This window comes from Mytilus galloprovincialis, chromosome 4 (assembly GCF_965363235.1).
Source record: "Mytilus galloprovincialis chromosome 4, xbMytGall1.hap1.1, whole genome shotgun sequence".
Lineage (NCBI taxonomy): Eukaryota > Metazoa > Mollusca > Bivalvia > Mytilida > Mytilidae > Mytilus > Mytilus galloprovincialis.
In genome coordinates, this window is record NC_134841.1 from 96,658,423 (window position 1) to 96,681,174 (window position 22,752).

General features: G+C 32.3%; 2 protein-coding genes and 1 long non-coding RNA gene across 3 annotated transcripts; all 3 read left to right on the forward strand.

Moving 5' to 3' along the window:
* Positions 1-1,446: 1,446 nt before the first annotated feature.
* On the forward strand, positions 1,447-2,802 carry LOC143073794 (uncharacterized). The gene has a single exon (XM_076249553.1). It carries the CDS (start codon positions 1,447-1,449, stop codon positions 2,800-2,802), a length of 1,356 nt encoding a protein of 451 aa, XP_076105668.1.
* An 857-nt stretch (positions 2,803-3,659) lies between these two features.
* On the forward strand, positions 3,660-4,734 carry LOC143070867 (uncharacterized). The gene is made up of 2 exons (XR_012976748.1): positions 3,660-3,860; positions 4,346-4,734. It is a non-coding gene; the product is annotated as an uncharacterized LOC143070867 (long non-coding RNA).
* Positions 4,735-9,368: 4,634 nt separating this feature from the next.
* LOC143073527 (proteasome subunit alpha type-4-like) lies at positions 9,369-22,157 on the forward strand. Its single transcript, XM_076249150.1, has 9 exons — positions 9,369-9,444; positions 12,491-12,533; positions 12,851-13,013; positions 13,454-13,531; positions 14,545-14,633; positions 15,944-16,074; positions 16,653-16,776; positions 21,116-21,262; positions 22,025-22,157. Exons 1-8 carry the CDS (start codon positions 9,442-9,444, stop codon positions 21,253-21,255), a joined length of 771 nt encoding a protein of 256 aa, XP_076105265.1. The 5' UTR covers positions 9,369-9,441; the 3' UTR covers positions 21,256-21,262; positions 22,025-22,157.
* The last annotated feature ends 595 nt before the right edge of the window (positions 22,158-22,752 follow it).

A 22,752-nucleotide genomic window follows, 5' to 3' on the forward strand; every position in this document is an offset into this window, starting at 1 on the left:
AACTTAAACATACAATATTTAAAAGTTGTACAAAAACAAAATAAGTGTCTATAGTACGTGATAGTAGTTATATATATATAATTCTATTTTTTATAAAAGGATAGAGTTATAGATTAATTTTCTAAAATGAGGTTACTTAATTATTTTAAAAGGAACAAGTATGTATTTTAAAAAGTAAAAATATATATTGCATCAATTTTAATATGATAAAATATCTCATAATAGTGAACATCAATTTTCTTGACTGGCGATGTGGAATTTCATTGATAAAAACTAGAATCTTTTATCTAACATGATTTTCAGTGTTGCGACACTACAATAGTCTCGATAATCCAGACGCTCCATATGCATATGTAGAGTCTGGATCCAATCAGTTCGAATGATTGTAATGTGAGGGCGTGTCCAAATATGCAAACACACGAGTTGGATATTTTCGGAATGTTTCTAGACTTATCGTTCATTTGCGATAAAACTAGATGAAAACAAACGGAGGAAGTAGCAATCACCATGCCTGAAAAATTTGTAAAGCTAGGTCATTATATCTGAAGCTTTGTTTTTGTAAATATACTTTCAAATACTCTATTAATAAGAACTACCTCTAAAGAAATAAAACACTGCATACTCAAGTACATGCATTACTTTCTTGTAGATACGTCTGTTTGTTATTTACAGTCCCTTTAACAGTTGCAGAGAAGTGCGACAGATCAGCAAATTAAGGTTCATCATAACAAATGGACAAATATGGCCGTATTTTCACCTCAAAAACTACTCTGTGTACAGACTTACCTGTGCTGTTTGGAAAGTTTTAATGCCTAGCATCCACTAGATATATAAAAGTTAAATGCATTTTGTGTTAAAGAAAGATAAAATTTGTTTTGGTTTATGCTGGGCATTTTTTTTCCTTTCTGCAGAAGGTGTAAAAATAAACAAACACCTGAATTACTTTGATACTGTCCACTCACTGACTCAGACGAACTCTTTATCTCACCTGTAGTTGTGAAGATACCTCTTGTCCATGTCAATTAAGGACAATCAAAACAATACAAACCGGTTTTTTACCTGAGGGAGCATCTCATAGTTGTATCACAACTTTGTCAATTTTCAGACCTTTTGCATGAAGGAAAAAAAATGCCCATCAAAATCCAATAGAGATTTTATCTTTCTGAAACACAAAATGCATTTAACTTTATTATATCTAGTGGATGCCAGGCATTAAAACTTTTCCAACTACACAGGTAAGTCTGTACTCAGAGAAATTTTTGGCATGTAAATACAGCCATATTTGTCCGTTTGTTATGATGAACCTTAAAGACAGAAAAGTTATTACAATTATACTACAGTCTAGTCAGATCAGTCATGGAATATTGTAGTCCGGCCTGGCAAATAGCAGAACCAAAAGACCTGCAAAAACTTGACAGAGTACAGAGAAAAGCACTTATCCTATGCATGGATATGCCTACAACATCTGGCAGAGAAGCACTAGAAGTGGAATCAGGAGTTATGCCAATAGACCTGAGACTAGAACAAATAGCCATTAAAGAGATTGCAAAGATTAAATCCAAATCTGCACAGGAACCAATCAAACAGCAACTTGTGAGGTATGAAGAACATGACGCATATGACAAGTATCCAACACCAATGGGCAAAGCACTAAGCCAAGCAGCAGAAATGGAAAAACAGACAAAGATAAACATCAATCTTATAGAACCAGAGTTTACCTACAGACTGGGAGAAACTCAAATGACTCAATCAAAACCTTTATATTGGAGTCAACTAGGCAACTCAAAATCAAGGACAAATGAGCAACAGGAACTTTGCCAGGAAACCATTAACCAACTCATGGGAGACTGCACACAAGAACAAGCAATATCGTTTACAGATGGATCATGCCTAGGGAACCCAGGACCCTGTGGAGCAGGTGCAATTATCTATGCTGAACACATTAAACCTGCTGCCAGATTACATAGACCTGTGGCACAAAGAGGATCCATCCTTCTGGCGGAACTCATAGCAATTCTCATGGTCCTAGAATACTGCATTACAGAAAACACTTACAATGCAATACAAAGAATCAAAATTTTCTCTGACAGTCAAAGCGCCGTGGGATTACTTACACTGAACTGGGCCCCAAACAGCTACATCTCCGTAATAAGAGAAATAAAAGAAAATATTGAACATCTTAGGCAAAAAGGACTCAATGTAATTGTAGCATGGACACCAGGACATGCCAACATAGTTGGTAATGATGAGGCTGACATCCTTGCAAAAACAGCGGCAGAGGAAGCAAAAGAATTACCACCGGAAAATAACGTCATAACACTACAGGACGTCAAACAAGCAGCATACAAAAGTACAGGAAATAAATGGCAGAGAAGATGGGAAATATCTGAGAGAGGCAGGGACCTTTATGAAAAAATACCAACTACAAAACACTCAATTATGTATGATTTCCTAACTAAAAGACATTTCAGTATATTCGCCCAACTAAGAACTGGCTATACAGAACTGAATTACTACAAGAACCGAGTAGGCCAAACCAACGCCATAGAGTCATGCAACTGTGGAGCACCTGAAACGCCTCAACATTTCCTTCTGGAGTGTCCCTACTATGAAAAAGAACGAGAAGATATGCTACACCAAATATCCAAAGAGGTCGGGGTCAGAAACTTGAATTTAGCTACTATGCTGACAAGACTGGACGGCGAAAACACAGAAGAGACAAAAGCCAAATTACAAACAGTGGCACATTACATTGACAGAACGGGCAGATTTAATACTGCTGTTCCTCAATCCCAATCTTAACCAGCGCATACCAAATTTAAAGCACAGAGAAGAAAATACATCGAGGAAAACGCACCAGAGAGTAAAACCGTACATTGGGACAATTCGTGCCAACAGGCCTTAAGATTGAGGATTGAGGCAATTTTGTCATTTATAAATTTTTATTTTCAGATCATTTTCAGATCAATTTTGCACATCTTGGAGACAAAGTAAAACAAACAATGGAATGTAGCAAAGTGGACATTATTCCTAATGAGTGCTGAAAATGAAGATTGTTTGAACGGCGGTATACAACTGCATGTTGCCTTTATTTGATAAATTTAGTGATCATAGGATAAATCTATAATTGTTTATTTTAAGGGAGCTACCATTTGATTTTTTTTTTTTGGGGGGGAGGGGGGGGGAGGGCTAGGATGAAATTTGAAAAAAATAGGCAGGACAGGAGTTTTGAGTAAAAAAAAAAAAGGCAGGATGAGACACTTGCAAAAAAAAAAAAGTCAGGACGACAATTTAGGTAAAAAAAAGTCAGGATAAACTAAAAAAAAAAAAGGCAGGACTGAACAGAGTGAAAAATAAAAAGGCAGGACAGAGATTACAGCTAAAAAAAATGCAGGACAAAATTTTTCATCCTAGTCTGCAAGCATATGCATTCCACAACTCACTGGTCAGTGATTTTTTGTATTTCAGATCTTATCAATTAAAAGATATATTATCATACTAGCTGCTATCTTTTTTTTTTGTTCTAACCACAACCATATTTAGCTATGAGTGAATATAATTTTATTTATTCATAATTTCTATTATTCATTATTTTGCAACCCTGCAAATTAAACAGGTCTGGAGACATTGTTCATTGTATACATTGACCTTAATATTAAAATTTACCTTTAAATTGTTACTCATAAAATTTTATATTTTTTTAACTAATGATTATTCCATTATTGTATTTTCTAGCACTTCTTTTTAACATATGGAGTTGCGAAAATTTACCGTGGTTCTATGGACAACTGAAGGAGAATAATTTCATTTGTCAAAGGACAGGAGACTTTCCATGCTTCAAGACTTTAAATGCTGAAATTGTAAGGCTTTAAGAAACTAATTATGTATATGTATATATGGTCTTGTCTTAAGTTTCCATAAAAAACATTAAGTATAATTAACTTTTTTATTTAGACATATTTTTAAGAAAAATATAATGATCTAACTTTGTTCAATGCATTTTTATAATTTCTTTAATTGGAAGAAATAAAGCACTTAATTTATACACAATAACCTTTTTGATTTAAGCTTTTGTATGAACCTTTTTTAAGATCATTACATGGAGCTTACACTGTTTGAAGAGATGTGGGTATATGCCAACGAGACAGCAACTCAACTACAAGAATAACCAAAGGAACATACAATGTATCAAAATACTTTTTTTAACTGTCTAATCAAACCTAATGTTCCCTACAGTCAAATATCAAACAATTTTAGAGTAAACGCATGCAGTAATTCTTTAAATACATAATGTTTGTCTCCAATTAATAAAGCAGTTGTCTGTACTTGTGTCATATCTTTGTAGGGAAATAAGATGCAGAGAACCATTCATGAAGTGTATACATGAAACTGATATTTACAATGTTCTTCAGAGCTATAACTCTAGCCCTTAAGATTACATTACACAACTGTTGCTTGCTAATTCTACTATCAACAGTAGAAAAGAGAAGATTCAGGACTAAGAGTGATTTTTGCAATTTGCTGTGGATGATGACTTAATCAAGTTTGGATGCATTGATGAAATTCATACAACGATGACAGTTAATTCTTTGAACAAGAACAAGCTGTAGATATTTTCAATGGTGCAAAACAAAAAAATATGAACTATAAAATGATTAAAACTGTGTTGAGTTTACAATTTTTATAAAAGTGATAACATTTACCTACATGTAAATAAATATAATAAACCCCAAAGATGCTTTTATTTAGATTGATTGTAAAGTTTACATGTCTGGCTGGCATGCATCATCTGTCTTTGTTCATGGTTAATAAGTCAGTGTAACTTTTCAAATGGTGGATCCTCATCTAAGATACTAGAAACAAAATGCCTCTAAATGTCTATTTGGTTTATGGAATGATGTAAGGTGTACAATCTGTCAGGCTTGGTTTATCTGTCAGACCTTATTGTTATGAATCATTAATATCTTTAAACTTGTAGTAAACTTTTATCTGTTAGACTGATAATATAAATCATTTAAGCAGGAAACACATTTCAGCTTGTTTTAGATATCAATCTCTTGGTGAAATTTCTTATTTTACAAATCTTGAAAAAAATAATTTATGATCAAATTAAAGAAGATATTCAGTGCAGAATATTTTATTTCATGTTGCTATATTATACTGATAGGGTCTGAGTCTTTTGCAATTTTTGTATAAACATGAAGATTGCATTTTTGGGTTCATGCATAAATAAGTCAAACAGTCCTAGAATGAAGATGGCAGATTTGCTTAAAATTGGTGTAAGGAAGATATTATTTGAAGCAAACTTTACAAATATATCTTTTCATTATTAAGTCTTTTAAGTTTTTGCAGTGAACATTTACATATAATTGTCAATATTTTTTTTTATACATAAATAACTAAGTTAAGAAGATGCGGTTATAATTGCAAATGAGACGACTTTCCACTACGCGAGCAAATGACATGGAACTTAATAACTCAATAAATGTGACCATATTGCTTTCAACAATGAGAAAAACCTATATTGCATAGTGAGCTATAAAAGGCCACAAAATAGAAATGTAAAACAATTCCAGAGAGAAAACTTGGTCTGATTTATGTTAAAAATGAATTAAATACAAATATGATATACTGCCACTGTTGTACAGGTTCTCGACTTGGGACAGGCACATTCAGAATTCAAAAGTTGTGGGCTTAAACATGTTGGCCAGCGCCAAAGTCCCTTCTAACCTTGGACAAAGATTTAACAGTACCATATATGAAGTTGAACTATGAAAATCAGTTGATTAGGACTGAACTTGTATTGTATTTACAGGCAGTTACTGACAGCTAGTTCAAAGTCAATAACAACTTGTAAAAAATCTGTTTCTGAAGACTAAAGTATCAATCAGCACACATCCAATCGATTTAAGTGTAAAGATGTAATTAACAGTCTAAAAAAAAGAGGTCTGGATTCGTACTGCATTTACAATGTCTCCTACTAATTCACATTCTGAGCATTCCTCCAAAGTCCATGCCCCATACTTCCATGCATTGATCTTCATCTATAAAAAAAGCCTGATAAATGACACTGGTGTGGTTTTTGTCGAGCCTGCAACTTTTGTTGCAGAAAGCTCGACATAGGGATAGTGATCCGGCGGCAGCGGCGGTGTTATCTCACTTCTTAAAAGTTTTATATTTTAGAAGGTGGAAGACCTGGATGCTTCATACTTTGTATATAGATGCTTCATGTTACGAAGTTTCCGTCAGTCACATGTCCAATAACCTTGACCTTATTTTCATGGTTCAGTGACTACTTGAAAAAAAAGTTCAAATTTTTGTAATGTTGAATTCTCTCTTATTATAAGTAATAGGATAACTATATTTGATATGTGCGTACCTTGTAAGGTCCTCATGTCTGTCAGACAGTTTTCACTTGACCTTTGACCTCATTTCATGAATCAGTGAACAAGGTTAAGTTTTGGTGGTCAAGTCCATATCTCAGATACTATAAGCAATAGGGCTAGCATATTCAGTCTATGGAAGAACTGTAAGGTGTACATATCCAACTGGCAGGTGTCATCTGACCTTGACCTCATTTTCATGGTTCAGTGGTTATAGTTAAATTTTTGTGTTTTGGTCTGTTTTTCTCATACTATATGCAATAGGTCTACTATATTTGTTGTATGGAATGATTGTAAGCTATACATGTCTAGCGGGCAGATGTCATGTGACCTTGACCTCATTTTCATGGTTCAGTGGTCAAAGTTTTGGTCTTTTTATCTAATACTATATGCCATAGGTCAACTATATTTGGTGTATGGAAATATTTTATGATCTCTATGTCAGTCGCGCAGGTTTTATTTGACCGTGACCTCATTTTCACGGTTCATTGCACAGTGTTAAGATTTTGTGTTTTGGTCTATTTTTCTTAAACTATCAGTAATGGGTCAACTATATATGTTGAATAGAAGCATTGTTAGCTGTACTTGTCTGCCTGGCATGGTTCATCTGACCTTGACCTCATTTTCAAGGTTCATTGGTCTTTGTTTAGTTATCTTGGTTAATGTTAAGTTTATGTGACAGTTGTAATAAAACTTAGCTTTATACTTAGGACTATCAACATAATATCAATGATTAGTATAGAAGGCGAGACATTTCAGCGTGTGCACTCTTGTCTTATTAGTTACAGTAACAATTTTCACTAATTTAATCTTTGAACTTATCAATGATGATATGACTTGCAGAATGTTTATGCTCCAAAGTAAGAGAGGTCCAGACTTCTGCTCTTATGTGTGTGCAAAAATGAAATATTCTACAGCATGATTGTGTATGCCATTTGCTAAGGTGAGCTGCATGCCTTTTTCTCGTTAATTACTTTGTCATTCATTCTTCCGTTGGTCTTTCCTTTTTTTAAAATTTTTATTCATTTGGTTATGTCCGGCCTGGTTTAGACTTATACGGTAATAATTTTGCTCATTGTTCGTTGATGTCGTATGGTGGACTACAATACTTTAACCAAGGTCATTTCATAGATATTTGTGGACCGAGCAATAGTTGAGCCCTTTTTCCAATATCCGTAAAATTTTCACCTAAAAATTTCTAAATTTTCCCGTTTTTCTATGTCATATGAATTAAAATATACTACAAATAACTTGCATTTGCTATTTTCTATCAATTTCAAGTTTAGTTTCCACAGCGGTCATACTAATTTATTTTACCTTGTTTATGAATTCCCTACTCTGCCTTCTTGGTCATCATTGTCATATTTTACTTTTTCTCTATTTTTTGGGGGATAATCACTTCACCCATATACAAACAAATGGACAGCACTGTTTTCTTCTCAAAACCAGTGAGGCCGTCAACAAGGAGCAACAATTGCATCTTTTTCGTGTGATGATAAATCCCCCCACTTTCTTCCCGAAGATATAGAGAAGGGCCTTTACCATCGCATGGAACTATTAGCCGTGTAAAACAGCGAGACAATGTTAGCATTTAGAAAAAAGATCCGTATAAAATAGAAGATTTACAATATTGAATTCTAAGTGTTTTATTAAATCTTAATATATGTAAATGTGAAAAATATTCATTTTATTAATTTCAAATGCAACCCACCCCCCGGCCAGCCGAATTATTTTTACTTAATTATATACCCCAAAAAGCACCATGATGTTTAATTTGAGGTATAGCAGTTATGTCCAATTTCTACCGGTCAGGATATAAATAGCAAAACTGAAAACAAAATAAAGTCAATATGATTAAATCTATGAGGCTTAACTATTTACTAAGGCCCTTTCCATTTTGGAAAGATGATTGATTTGTTGCATGCATTTTCCAGAAGGATAATGTATATATATACAACTCCTTGGTTTAACGTCACAGTCAAGTATACATATCTTGAAATTTGAAAGAAAGAAAATAAATAAATCAAAGGTAAAACATTATTTTTGATACCAATAATGACCAATCGGTATATATATATAGCTGCTTGGCATATACATGCAGCTAGCATCCTCTGGAAAATGCATGCATAACGTATTTTCCTAACAACAAATCAATCATCTTTCCGAAATGGAAGGGGGAGTAAAAGCACTATCAGTTGTTGTCAAGATAAACACAATACATTCGCTATTGTATTGATACTGACAAATCAGTGATTTGTGTACCACCCCCACCGTGACCCCATTAAAACCCCGATTTTGTTGATATAATACACAAAGCGTGTATGTCAATATACATGAAGTGGCCGTGAGTGGCGTATCTAGAAGTTTTCACTGACTGTCTCAGAGGGGCCGATGCAGTCTGCTGTGGTTATTCCCTATATAATCAGCCCATATATTTTTTCCGCATTAAAAAAAAAACGAGAGTGGTGCCACCAATAGGCTGAAATTAAAACTTACTTTTTCAAATAAATGGTTCAATCATTCATCTTTTGATGAGGTGGAGAATGGGTTCGAGATTTATGTTTCTTTTATACCAAAAACAATATATATTATTTTTTAACCAAGGATTTATATGGAAATACTTATAGAATCCTTATTAAGATTCTTTTATATCTAAATACAGGAGTTTTACACATTCAATGACAATATTTTGTTCATCTCGCTTTTAACACAAATCACTCCTAAATGCATCTAAATAACATGAATAAAAGATAAAACCCTCCTCTTTAAAATAAAACAGTACGATACACGTGCTCTTCGACCACGTTGTTGTTATTGAAGTAAGGGAGGAGTTTATTATCCAACATGTAAATACCACCCAATCGCGTATTAGAAAAAAAATCCAAAAATTGGGTGCGAGGCTCATGAATATAACATACATCTCTACAATTGACACCAGACGTTATTGTTGGCTGTAAGAACGATAACTCTGGTGCATCGAGACTAACATTACAATAGAAATCTACACTTTACACTTGTTTAAATACGAAACTAAACGTTACAGCTCTGTATTTCAAAGATGGTAGGTCTGCTTTATCATCGTTAAAAGAAGTAAAATACACTTTCCTAGCAGAAATTTAGTGATTTTTTTCTAAATTTCTAATGCATATGATCATGAGATTCACTAAAATACAATTTCTATAGGAGTTCTGAATATGAGGTCCAAATTAACACGGGAAATGAAAAAAAGGGGGGACTATGCCGGTTGGACATAACTTTGTTAATTTTTACTCCTGAGTTCTCCTTCAGCTTTTTTGCTAGGGTGAACCTTTAATGTTAATGATTGACTAGTAGTGTAGTTCATGAATACACATTCAAGTATAAAAAAAATAACAGTAGTAGAAGTAGAAAAAAGTAAAATAACAAAAATAACAAAAATTAGAAAAATATCATACTCTGAACAAGGAGGTATAACTAACATACGTCCTTGTTCTGAAGAAAATTTAGAATGTGAAATTCAAAATGTGAAAGTCCGCAATCAATATTAAAAGATAAAATAAATTGTCTCAGGAAAAATCCACAGGCGCTTGGGTCTATGATACAGATTTTTGTTTTTTTTTTGTTTTTTTGTTTTTTTTTTTGTTTTATTAAAATATTAAGTTTTCTATATTTATAATACATATCTATCACTTCTGTGCATGTCTCACCTAGTTTCGAGTGATTTAAACGACCCAGAGAAAATACCCAATTTTACTATCCATACTAAGAAACAAAAAGGCAACTAACTCGACACCATTTTTCTGCTATCTATAAATAAATAGATTGACCTACCTGGATTCCCCAACGATTTCTCTGGGAAAACGTGCCTTCCTTGCCGTCAGATCGCACACATGGTTGATATTTATCAAATTGGTATTGTTCATAACATTTTTAGTCCATCTCCAGCATATAATAAAAAGATTTTAACTATTTTGACTAATTTCAAATTTACGTGCCCGGAAGTTGACTGTTTTATCCCAAACCTTTGTTAAAGGGACGTAATATTTTCTCTGACTTTTTCGGAACATCTCTTCAAGTACGTATGAAAATAATAAAGTGATACGATGATTTCCGAACTTTTACCAAAAAGGCGCAACTTTCCAATTGCCGGAAAAGAATCTGTCATCATATTCAGTCTGAAATGATGACAATTCAACCAAAGGAAGTTACTCATAAAAACATTGATTCATGATAATTTATAAATATACAAATACTCACCCAAAATTGACTTATGAGAGGACTTAAAAAAAAATTAAGCCATTGACCATTTGATCTGATAATTTTATTTATTTGGTGGAAAAAGGGGGGGGGGTGCAAGGGAATTTACTAATATTTTCTTTCCACAAAAATGTTATTGACTTTGTTTTAATTATTACAAAACATGGGTCATGTTAACTGAAGTAAAAAAAAAAAAGGGGGGACAATATTTCCAAATTTTGCAGTTCCCCTTTCTAACATAAAATCAAAACTGTGTGATTTTTGAAAATTAAAAGATTATGACCACTAATAATCGAATTAGGGGCTTGATCTTGTTCGTTGTTCATCATATCTGTTTGTTAACATATAGTATTAGTTCGAAAGTCATCGTATCACTTTGTTATTTTCATACGTACTTGGAGAGATATTCCGAAAAAGTCTGGGAAAATATTACTTCCCTTTAACAAAAGTTCGGGAAAAACAGTCAACTTCTGGGCACGTAAATTTGAAATTAGTCAAAATAGTTAAAATCTTTTTATTATATGCTGGAGATGGACTAAAAATGTTACAAACAATACCAATTTGATAAATATGTGTGCGATCTGACAGCAAGGAAGGCACGTTTTCCCAGAGAAATCGTTGGGGAATCCAGGTAGGTCAATCTATTTATTTATAGATAGCAGAAAAATGGCGTCGAGTTAGTTGCCTTTTTGTTTCTTAGTATGGATAGTAAAATTGGGTATTTTCTCTGGGTCGTTTTAATCACTCGAAACTAGGTGAGACATGCACAGAAGTGATAGATATGTATTATAAATAAAGAAAACTTAATATTTTAATAAAACAAAAACAAAAAACAAAAAAAAATCTGTATCATAGACCCAAGAGCCTGTGGAAAAATCTTGGTTTTTATTTGCCACAAAATCTCCTTTTACTATTAACATGATTAAATGCAAGGAAACAATAAATAAATAATGCCTTTGCATTTGGAATATGTACAAAAGATATTTTTACTGTTTTGATACTATTGCAGTTTTCAAATTTCATAATTCACATGGCTACAGAAGGGGTCACAAACCTTAATCACTATAAAACAAACAAATGTGTCAACAAACATATAAACAAAGCACATAAGCAAAAACGAAAAACAAAATACAGAAAAAGATATAATACTAAACAGTCAAAGTAATAACTTACAAAAAAATTATAAGAACAGTACTTATAATCTAGAACAAGGTATATTTCAGTCATAATTAATTAACAAGTGTTTATATATATATATATAATGAAATCTGAAAGTGTGACTGTTATAAAGAAAAAATAATTCTGATTAAAAACATGTTTTGATTTATTCCTGGAATTGCTTTAATACTTATTGTGATCCTGTTTTATCTGTTAAAAATAAGATTTGTTCCTGTTTTGCAGGATTAGAACTTTTCAGACCATTTTTGGAATGGTTTTTAACAATAATTGTTTTATATTTCTTCAAAATATACATGTACAATGTACATGTACGTTACAAAAGGTACAAATCAGTACAGTACAAGCACTTTAAACTATCTAAAAGATAACAAAACATATAAAACAAACCAATGATTATATTAAGGCAATACATAGAACATGCATGTAGTACCAAAGAATGCTAACAGTTTTTAAATTAAAAGGAAGGCTTCAAGCTCAAAGCCTTTTATCAACTTGATATGAAACCATACCATTCTACATTAATTTTTAATTGGCTGTGCTTCAAACTACATGTAGATTTCATACTGCATCGACAAGAAGACCTGATTATGTACTATGCCCAAAACAAACCTGTGCAAAACTTCAATTCATGAAAATAGAAGCAATAATTTAGTCTAGTTTCAAATGTAATTATTTTCTTTCTTTCTTTTCAGTCTAGGAGATATGATTCCAGAACAACTATTTTTTCCCCAGAAGGTAAGAATAGAAAGTGAAACATACTACATATATATTTAATCAAACACATTTTAAACTGTTTGCACTATCATAATTATGTACATGAATATTAAATTGTTTGCACACATATGCAAGATGAATGTACAAATTTAGCTTTGTACCAAGTTATAACAATTGTATGTCAATGCAATCTGAATTTTTTCTTGTTTTTTTCTCTCGTATACAAATGTTTTCATACATTTTGTACATATGTAGCATATATCATAAAAAAAGCAATACTTTATATTTGTTTTGTTTAATAAAAGAATGGATTTGATGTGAGTATTTATGTAATACAGGGAGGTTGTACCAAGTGGAGTATGCCATGGAAGCTATAGGACATGCAGGAACTTGTTTAGGGATATTAGCCAGTGATGGAGTGGTTTTAGCCGCAGAGAGAAGAAACACAAACAAATTGTTGGATGAAGTCTCATATTCAGAAAAAATCTATAATCTCAATGAGTAAGTTTTAACCTGCACATCAAAAATTATATTGTGACTTAAAGATACCAGATTATAGAATATAGAAACAATGAAGACAAAAATTTCATAGTATAAACGTTTCCATACACTAACCGACACATGGTCTCTCCTGTGTATCCTGTTTTAAAAGAATAAAAGATTTTGTACAAGACTTTTTTTTATAGCTTTTTAGATAGACATGAGTTTGAAAAATGAAAATGAAATAATAAAGTATTTATATACCTTTAGATATGTGCATTTAAGAAATAACTGCATATTTCTTGCCTGGTTTTTATGGTTGAAGTCATTTTGACATAATTATTATTAGTTCAGTTGTGATTGAACTTAAAATCTTTCAGTGTTTTGTAATTAGATTTTACATGAAATAGGGAATAAGAAAGTAAAGCATGAACAAACATATGTTTGATTATATTTGACAGTGATATGGCCTGTAGCGTAGCAGGAATAACATCAGATGCAAATGTATTGACCAATGAACTACGACTTATAGCACAGAGGTAAGACTATTCAACTGGAACATGTTTACATTTATTTAGTGTATCCAGTAAATAAGGTATACATGGTATAGGTTGGGTGGTAATGGGAGATTTTAGATTTTCTGTTTAAATAAATTCACAAGGAGATTTAAGACTTGACATGAAAATATTTGATCTATATATAAGAGTTCCTTTATTTGGAAGACTGTATTTTGTCCTCTGAATGTCTTGAGGTAATTTTTTTCCTTGGGTTGTTGTCTCTTTTATATATACCCCTTTGTCTCTTTTTATTTACATACAGACTTGAAATATCTATAATTTTCAAAAGACAAACAAGTGAAATGACCATGGTATTCACTGATCTGTTATTGGAAGTATACCATGTAATTATATTTATCTTACCTCCTATACATTTCTAGGAATATGATTGATTAAAAGCATCTGCATGGAGACCGTGTATATTAAATTTTAGGTTAGTAGGGAGGCGGGGCTTAATTCAATACATGGTTAGTAGTGGATTTACAACTTTGGCACTGTTTGATTATTTAAAAGTATTGAAAGTTCTGTTTAATATTGTTATATCAAGGTTGTTGATTATAAATAGTTTTTTTTAGTGCAGACCAATTGAAGAAGGTTCTTAAAATTGAACACTTGAACACTTTAAGGTAGAAATAAGAAGATGTGTTAAACTCTAATCTAAATTCAACAAATAAAGAGTCAGTAAGATAAATTCGTTACATATTATGCTAGTGACCTAATATGATATATACGGGGTCAGTAAATTCCATATGGGGTTCAAGCTTTGCTTTCTTCCAATATGATATATACGGTGTCAGTAAATTTCATATGGGAAGAGAGCAAAGCTCGAACCCCATATGGAATTTACTGACCCCGTATATATCATATTAGGTCACTAGCATAATATGTAAGTAATAGTACATTTTGTACTTAGACTATGAAATTTACAATCAAGGTGATGAACTGAAGTAACAACAGGCACTTTATACTTAAATATGTTGTTTTTGTCATTACAGATATTTATTACAGTACCAAGAACCAATACCATGTGAACAGCTTGTTAGTACATTATGTGATATCAAACAGGCTTATACACAGTTTGGAGGTAAATAACTTGTATTGTATTACACAGTTTCAAGCTCACTAGGTGTGTTTTACAAATTCATATATCACAAATTACAGAGATCCTTACACTTACATTGAGGAGTCCTAAACTTAAGTTGAGTAAGGACATATTAAAGTTTTTAAGTATATGGTGTACTAGTATACAGTAGACTGCAAAATTTTGAGATATGTATTCAGGACTTCACTTGTCATATAAATTACAGAGATTTTGATTCACAAATAAATAATGAATTTAAAATGCACTATGATTCTGTTTGATAGAAGGGAAGATTTAATATTTATAAACACCATACTGAAGACCATGATAGAGGTTTAAGTATAACAGGTAAAATCATATATTGTTTCAAGTTAAATGTAACTGGATTGTTTTTGTATATCATGTAAACGACCATATAGTATATCCTTACTGTATGATATTTTATTACAGGTATTTGGTGTATCGTTACTGTATGTGTTTTATTCCAGGTAAAAGAATATTTGGTGTATTGTTCCTGTATGGGTATGATTTATACATGTAAATGACTGTTTAGTGTATCCTTACTGTAAATGCATGTGTTTTATTACAGGTAAAAGACCATTTGGTGTATCGTTACTGTATGTGTTTTATTACAGGTAAAAGACCATTTGATGTATCCTTACTATATGTGTTTTATTACAGGTAAACGACCATTTGGTGTCATTCTATATGTGTTTTGTTACAGGTAAACGACCATTGGTGTATCCTTACTGTAAGTGTTTTATTTCAGGTAAACAACCCTTTGGTGTATCGTTACTGTATGTGTTTTATTACAGGTAAACGACCATTTAGTGTATCGTTACTGTATGTGTTTTATTTCAGGTAAACAACCCTTTGGTGTAGGCTTACTGTATGTGTTTTATTACAGGTAAACAACCATTTGGAGTATCGTTACTATATGTGTTTTATTACAGGTAAACGACTCTGGTGTATCGTTACTATATGTGTTTTATTACAGGTAAACGACTCTGGTGTATCGTTACTATATGTGTTTTATTACAGGTAAACGACTCTGGTGTATCGTTACTATATGTGTTTTATTACAGGTAAACGACTCTGGTGTATCGTTACTATATGTGTTTTATTACAGGTAAACGACTCTTTGGTGTATCTTTACTGTATGTGTTATATTTCAGGTAAACGACCCTTTGGTGTATCGTTACTGTATGTGTTTTATTACAGATAAACAACCCTTTGGTGTATCGTTACTGTATGTGTTTTATTACAGGTAAACAACCCTTTGGTGTAGGCTTACTGTATGTGTTTTATTTCAGGTAAACGACCCTTTGGTGTATCGTTACTGTATGTAGGATGGGACAAACATTATGGATTCCAGTTATATCAGAGTGATCCCAGTGGTAATTATGGTGGATGGAAAGCCACATGTATAGGAAATAACAGTGCTGTAAGTCATCAGAAATCATGTTGTAATTAAAAAAAAATAATAGATATTGGATTCATTATAAGTTAGTTTATTTGGATTTGCTAATCAGACTGCAAAAGCCCATTTATATAAAAGTTGTCCCCATGTTTTGAAAATTTTGGTCAATTTCTGAATTGATAGGTTGAAGTTGGTCAAATCAAGTTGCAAGAACCATGCAATTAACAATATGCGGTGCATTGCATTAAATATTTATACAAATATTTAGATAAATGTACAAGCATTTGAAATGATACTTTTGGCAGAAAGGAATATCTGTTTTTTTAGAAAAAATGTATGTTTAATGGATGGAAAATCTAAAATGAAAAATCAGAATATTTTGTGATTTGTGATACTATGATTTATTTTTAGATATTAGAAATAAAAGTTGATGAGCAAAACTTGTAAATGCATTTTCTAGGCAAAAGCAAACAGGTTTAAATATTATTAAACAAGAGTTGAAAGCCTGAAGCAATTGTCATTTATATATGTTTTTTTATAGTCATAAATGGATATATTTAGAACTAGGAAAGTAAAGTGTTTGTGTATTTGTTTAATTTCAGAATGCTGTATCAATGTTGAAACAAGAATATAAAGAAGGAGAAGTTAAACTAAAAGATGCCCTCAATTTAGCTATAAAAATTCTGAGTAAAACTCTAGATATGACTAAACTGACAGCTGAGAAAGGTAACATTCATTCATCAACCTAAATAATCTCATGTATAAACTACTGCCAATTTATTTGTTTTCATCGGTACCATTTTTATGCAGTTAAGCTGCATTATGCGAGCACCCTAGATTTGTGTTCTACCCAATAAATCCTGAAATATTTGCCATTGTTATTATCTAGCTTGCTACTATATTATATATAACTAATTGAACACTTTTTTAATACTTTTTATTCTGGATTACAAAAAAAATTACCAGAAAAACCTTAAATGATCGTCGATTTATCCAAAAGTTTTAAAGTTACACATAGGAAGTAGTGCTTTTTAAGAATCCTTGTGTAGTTCATTAGGACTTGTGCTTTTAGCTAAGATGTCAAAGAACAATTGTATGAAATATTTAATCGCCGAAAATCTCTTAAGACAAGTAGTTTAGATTTCCCAAATGACAAAAGTCGTAGGAATATTGTTTGTCATCAATACGTAGTACAACTACGTCAGTAGTCTATTATATAATAAGTTCAACTGTTCATGCTGTTGGCGGCAATTTCAAATTAGAAAAAGACATTTTCGTAGCTTTTCAATTTGGAGGCAGGTGTTCAAATTAGCGGTGGTCCGAGGTCCGCGACCTTCCACTTTTGCAAGCGGAATTTCGACTAGGATAGTTGGTTTCTACATTTAGCTACGACCGACGTACGTAGTCACCTTCCATTTGAAAGAAAATAAGAAATTACTTTGCAAACCTTTTCACCATGTTCACCAAAGTCTCCAATTAAACGAGCTAAAACTTATTTTTATCATTATTATTCATGACGGCGATGTTCATTTTGTTCAACCGCTAGCTTTATATAGAAAATCGCCGACAAATATTGTATAAATTCGAGTAAAATCGTATCTGATTGACAAAAACAACATTGTAAACACATAACAATGGCGGCCGTGAAGACAAAATTTTACAAAATCGGATCTGATTCCGGAAGCGGATAAGGGTAATTCCGGGTTTGGCGATCATTTTCAAAATAAATCCAAGCAGGTGTAAAAAATACATCTATGCATGGTAAATGAATATAAACACTAGTATTGTAAACCAAAAGATATATGTAAAAGAAAGAAAAAGCAGAAAAATATTTTATTCAGAAACTCAAAATTACTTTTTGACAAATTTTGATTTAAAAATCCAATACAACGTGACAGCATGGAACAGTATATCTAACAATATACATGGTCATGGTCACAGTCTAAATTTTCTTTATAAATGATAAATGATGATAATGCATGTGAGATGCTTTTAAAGTGTAAACATATTACTGCAATTTCGAGGGGTTATTTGTTTTTTCTCAATTTTGAAGGGTCAATTAAAGTAGCTGAAAGTTTCTTTCTTTATTTTCACAAATAATGCAACTATATTATATATACCTTAATGTAAGTAAATCATATGATATATAGGTGGCATTCTTTGGGCCACTCTACCCCCTCCTGTTTGATAACTTGGAAACGGTCCAGCTCCCCACCCCTAAACCATATGAGGGGCAGATCTAGGATTTTAGGTTAAGAGGGGCGCAAACTTAAATTTTCGACGAGGAGAGCGAGGCTAAAAAAAATTTAGGTAAAATTATCGGAATATTCTTTATCAAGCTGAGAACAACCCATGCTTTGCAAATTTAAGGGGGTGCAAGCCTGCAACCCTCCCCCGTCTGAATCCGCCCCTGCATATATTCAAGTATAGGACAATATAATAAATAAAAAATGAAATATAGGGGGAGTCCCTGGAGTTACCCCACCTCTCCTGTTTGAGAACTTGGAAACAGTCGAGATCCACACCCCTTAACCATATATATTCATGTTTTTGACAATATAAAAAATCAAATGAAATATAGGAAGAGTCGCTAGGGGTCACCCCAACCCTCCTGTTTTAGAATTTAAAAATGGTCGAGATCCCCATCCCTAAACCATATATATTCATGTATGACAATATAACAAATCAGATGATATATAGGGGGAGTCCCTTGGGTCACCCCACCCCCTCCTGTTTGAGAATTTGAAACCCATTGAGATCGCCACCCCTTAACCATATATATTCATGTACGGGACAATATAACAATTCAAATGAAAGATAGGGGGAGTCCCTGAGGTCACTGTTCACCCTCCTGTTTGAGAACTTGGAAATGGTCAAGATCCTTACCCCTAAACCATATATACTCATGTATGGGACAATATAACAAATCAAATGAAATATAGGGGAAGTCCCTGTGGTCATCCCAACCCTCCTGTTTGAAAACTTGGAAACGGTCGAGATCCCCACACCAAAACAATATATATTCATGTATGGGACAATATAACTAATTAAATGAAATATAGGGGGAGTCCCTGGGGTCACCCTACCCCTCCTGTTTGAGAACTTGAAAACCAATGAGATCCCCACCCCTAAACCATATATATTCGTGTATGGGACAATATAACAAATAAAATGAAATGTAGGGGAAGTCCCTAGGGTCACCCTACCCCCAGTGGCGGATCCAGAAATTTTCATAAGTGGGGCCCACTGACTGACCTAAGAGGGGCCCCCTCCAGTCACGCTTCAGTGATTCCCTATATAAGCAACCAATTTTTTTCCCAAAAAAGGGGGGCCAGGCCCCCTGCCCCCCTAAATCCTCTGCCTACCCCTACCTGTTTGAGAACTTGAAAACCGTTGAGATCCCCGCCCCTAAATTATATATACTCATATGTATGGGACAAAATAACAAATCATTTACATTTACTATGGGCAGGTCAGTCAGACCTCACCTTTGATCCCTGTTGTAGTGAACATTTGTCTGATTCGTGTCTCATAACTTTTGTACTATAGAACACAAACTCAGTTTTCTTTCCAGGGAAACCAGTCCATTCATACTATTACATGTTCATACTAAGTCAAATTGAACTTCTAGCAGTCAAATAAAACCAAGGTTAACTACCAAGTAGAACAACTGCAATCATTGGGAACTTGTACCACTGCAGACTCACCATAAAAAATATACATTGATATATGCATTGCTTTTGAAACCTTGATAACATATAAATTATTTATGCATTTTAACGTTGAGTCGTTTGTGTTTTCTCTTATTTTTGAGATATTGAGATCAGACGTGGCACGGTACTTGTCTATCCCAAATTCATGTATTTGGTTTTCTTGTTATATTTGTTATTCTCGTGGTGTTTTGTCTGATGCTTGGTCCGTTTCTGTGTGTGTTACGTTTCGGTGTTATGTCGTTGTTCTCCTCTTATATTTAATGCGTTTCCCTCGGTTTTAGTTTGTTACCCCGATTTTGTTTTTTGTCCCTGGATTTATGAGTTTTGAACAGCGGTATACTACTGTTGCCTTTATTTATTTGCCTTAATAAATAAATCATTAGATAAACATGAATGTTTAATGTTGAGGCAACATTGCAACAGTTTTCATAATAACGGTTGCCTTGGTTTTTGGTTAACTGCCTTCAGCGCTTACAGCGCTTTGATTGTATTGAAGAATTTTGCTTTTTTGTATGTATTTAATTTTTTGGTAGTAACATAGTCTGTGTATGTTCCTACAAAAAAATTGTAATTCATTGAACATTTAAACATGTTGTCCCACCTTACCCATAAAGTTTCTTGGAAATCGGTTTGGGTACAATGGTATCCACAGTATTTGAAGAATGTAGGACAGAAAGTCACAGGACAAAAAGTCACAGTTCATTTTTTCTGATTATTTTCTTTGAATAAAAAACGCTTATTTCTACAAAAATATTTTTGTATTTTTCTTGAACTATTGTACATAAACCAACTTTGTAAATAAAATTTATCAAAGATAATTAAATAATTGTTAAAAAAACAAAATGTCAAAGTGGCTTGGCACTTATAAATGGCTTCATAGTGCCAAGAACTCTTTCTTTTGCACGATTAAAATTAAATAAATCTTTATTTTTCAAGTATAATGACACATTTCCTAAATTTTAATATAAATGTATGTATAAAAAAGTAAATATTTCAAGATATTTCTCTTACATATTCAAACAGTTGTCAACAGATTATTTGTGATTTTTGTCCTGTGACTTTTTGTCCTACCAAATTTGTGACTTTATGTCCTGTGACTTTCTGTCTGTTTAACTATTTGAAGGAGGTTAGATTGGACAGAGTTTGTTTTCATGGGTACATTTAAAATATCCCCCTATTACATGCAGAAAAGATATAAAAAAAAATAACAGAAGCAAAACATGACATTGAATAAACCATTTCATGCCTACCCAAAAATGTGTATAACATTCCATTATACAATCATTGATTTATTATTTTGATATACCATATTATCTTTTCTTTAACCAAGATGTTATCTTTTCTCATAACAGTTGAAATTGCCACATTGACCAGAGTGAACAACAAAACACAGATAACAATCTTACCTGCTGCACAGGTAGAAGATTTGATTAAAATCCATGAAGCTGAGGAAGCAAAGGTTGAGGCAGAGAAAAAGAAAGAGAAGTCATAGTCACATTGTAAGATTTTGTTTACAACAAATTATATCTAGGCCATTCCACTGATAACAAATATGTATTAATTGTATAGTGTAAAAAAAAATATTTGATTCACCTGTGACAAATGCTGCATAATCAGTCAGCAGTATAAACTATCTGTATAAAATTTTATATTATGGAAGATAAAAAAGCTAGATGATTCATAACTTTTATATCACATTTTCCGTTCAGTTACTATGAAATGACAATTTTTAGAAGAAATAATTTGCACAGTATACATGTTAAGTGAGCAAGACAGTTTATGTTTACTCTTGTTTGATATCTCAACCCCTCTGTCTTTTAATCTTAATCTGTGAACTGACATAAAGAAAATACAATAAAAATCAGGACACAAAAATACATTCTTACACAATTCAAGGTATCTTGAACTACTTTTCTTGGTTCAGTAATCAATGTTTTAAATTAAAACCAGTGCAAGCCCTGCATCCCAAGGAATTTCAACATATAATTTATCTATTTTTTGGGGGAAGGCAGGTAAAAAGACATTTCAGTGTTTTCATGTTCATAAAAAATGGTATATAAATGTGAAAGCTTAAGTTTACATTATTTACAAGATAATTCTTTCAAAATTGAAAGTTTCATGAAAAGCTGTGCAAAATGACTTCATTCTACAAATAGAAATTAGTTGAGAATTAATTATTGTGTTCTTATTACTTGATTGATGTATGGGCATTAATTCAGTGTGATGAAATGTTTTAACAAATATTTTTTTTTGTTTTTCAGATACATCAGAAACAGAAAATGAACACGATGAAAATAACATAGTGACCTTTTAAGTGCTATTAGACTTTAACATATGTTTATTTACAACATGAATGTTCATAAATACTACATTAAATTTTGTTTTGTAAATCTTTGATTATGTTGATGATATTGCTTATTATACCCTCAGTTCAATATTGAACTAAAAATAAATTGTTTCAAACTTTCTGTCTGTCATGCTGTCCATTGTTCTTGGTTTCATTTTAAGGCTGCAGTGACAGCTTTGAAAATGTTTTTTTTTGTCATGTCAATTTCTCTCAGAGTAACAAGATGACCACTGACTGAGTAAAGTTTGTATGGTATTCACACAAGTAAATCAACAAACAAACCAAATCAACAGACATAAGAAACTATTAAAAATATGTTTCATATTGAAATTGATACAGCAAAAGTACATATATATCTAAATAAGTGCAAACATTAGAAAAATGCTAGTATTATATTTGAGTTTGCACAAGACAGTTGTTTTAAATATTAATTTTGTTCAAACTTGTTTTAAAAAGCATCGCTACTGAAAATTATTAATTGCTTACCTTAATATTCAAAACTATTAGTAGACTAAAACATTGCCTGATAGTGATGTTCCATTATAAGGTGTACATTTTCTGTTAGTTGATATGGGAGTGTTTCTGGTAACATCTTATTCCACCTTATGTAATAATGCTGTATTTTGATTGGATGAGAGACAT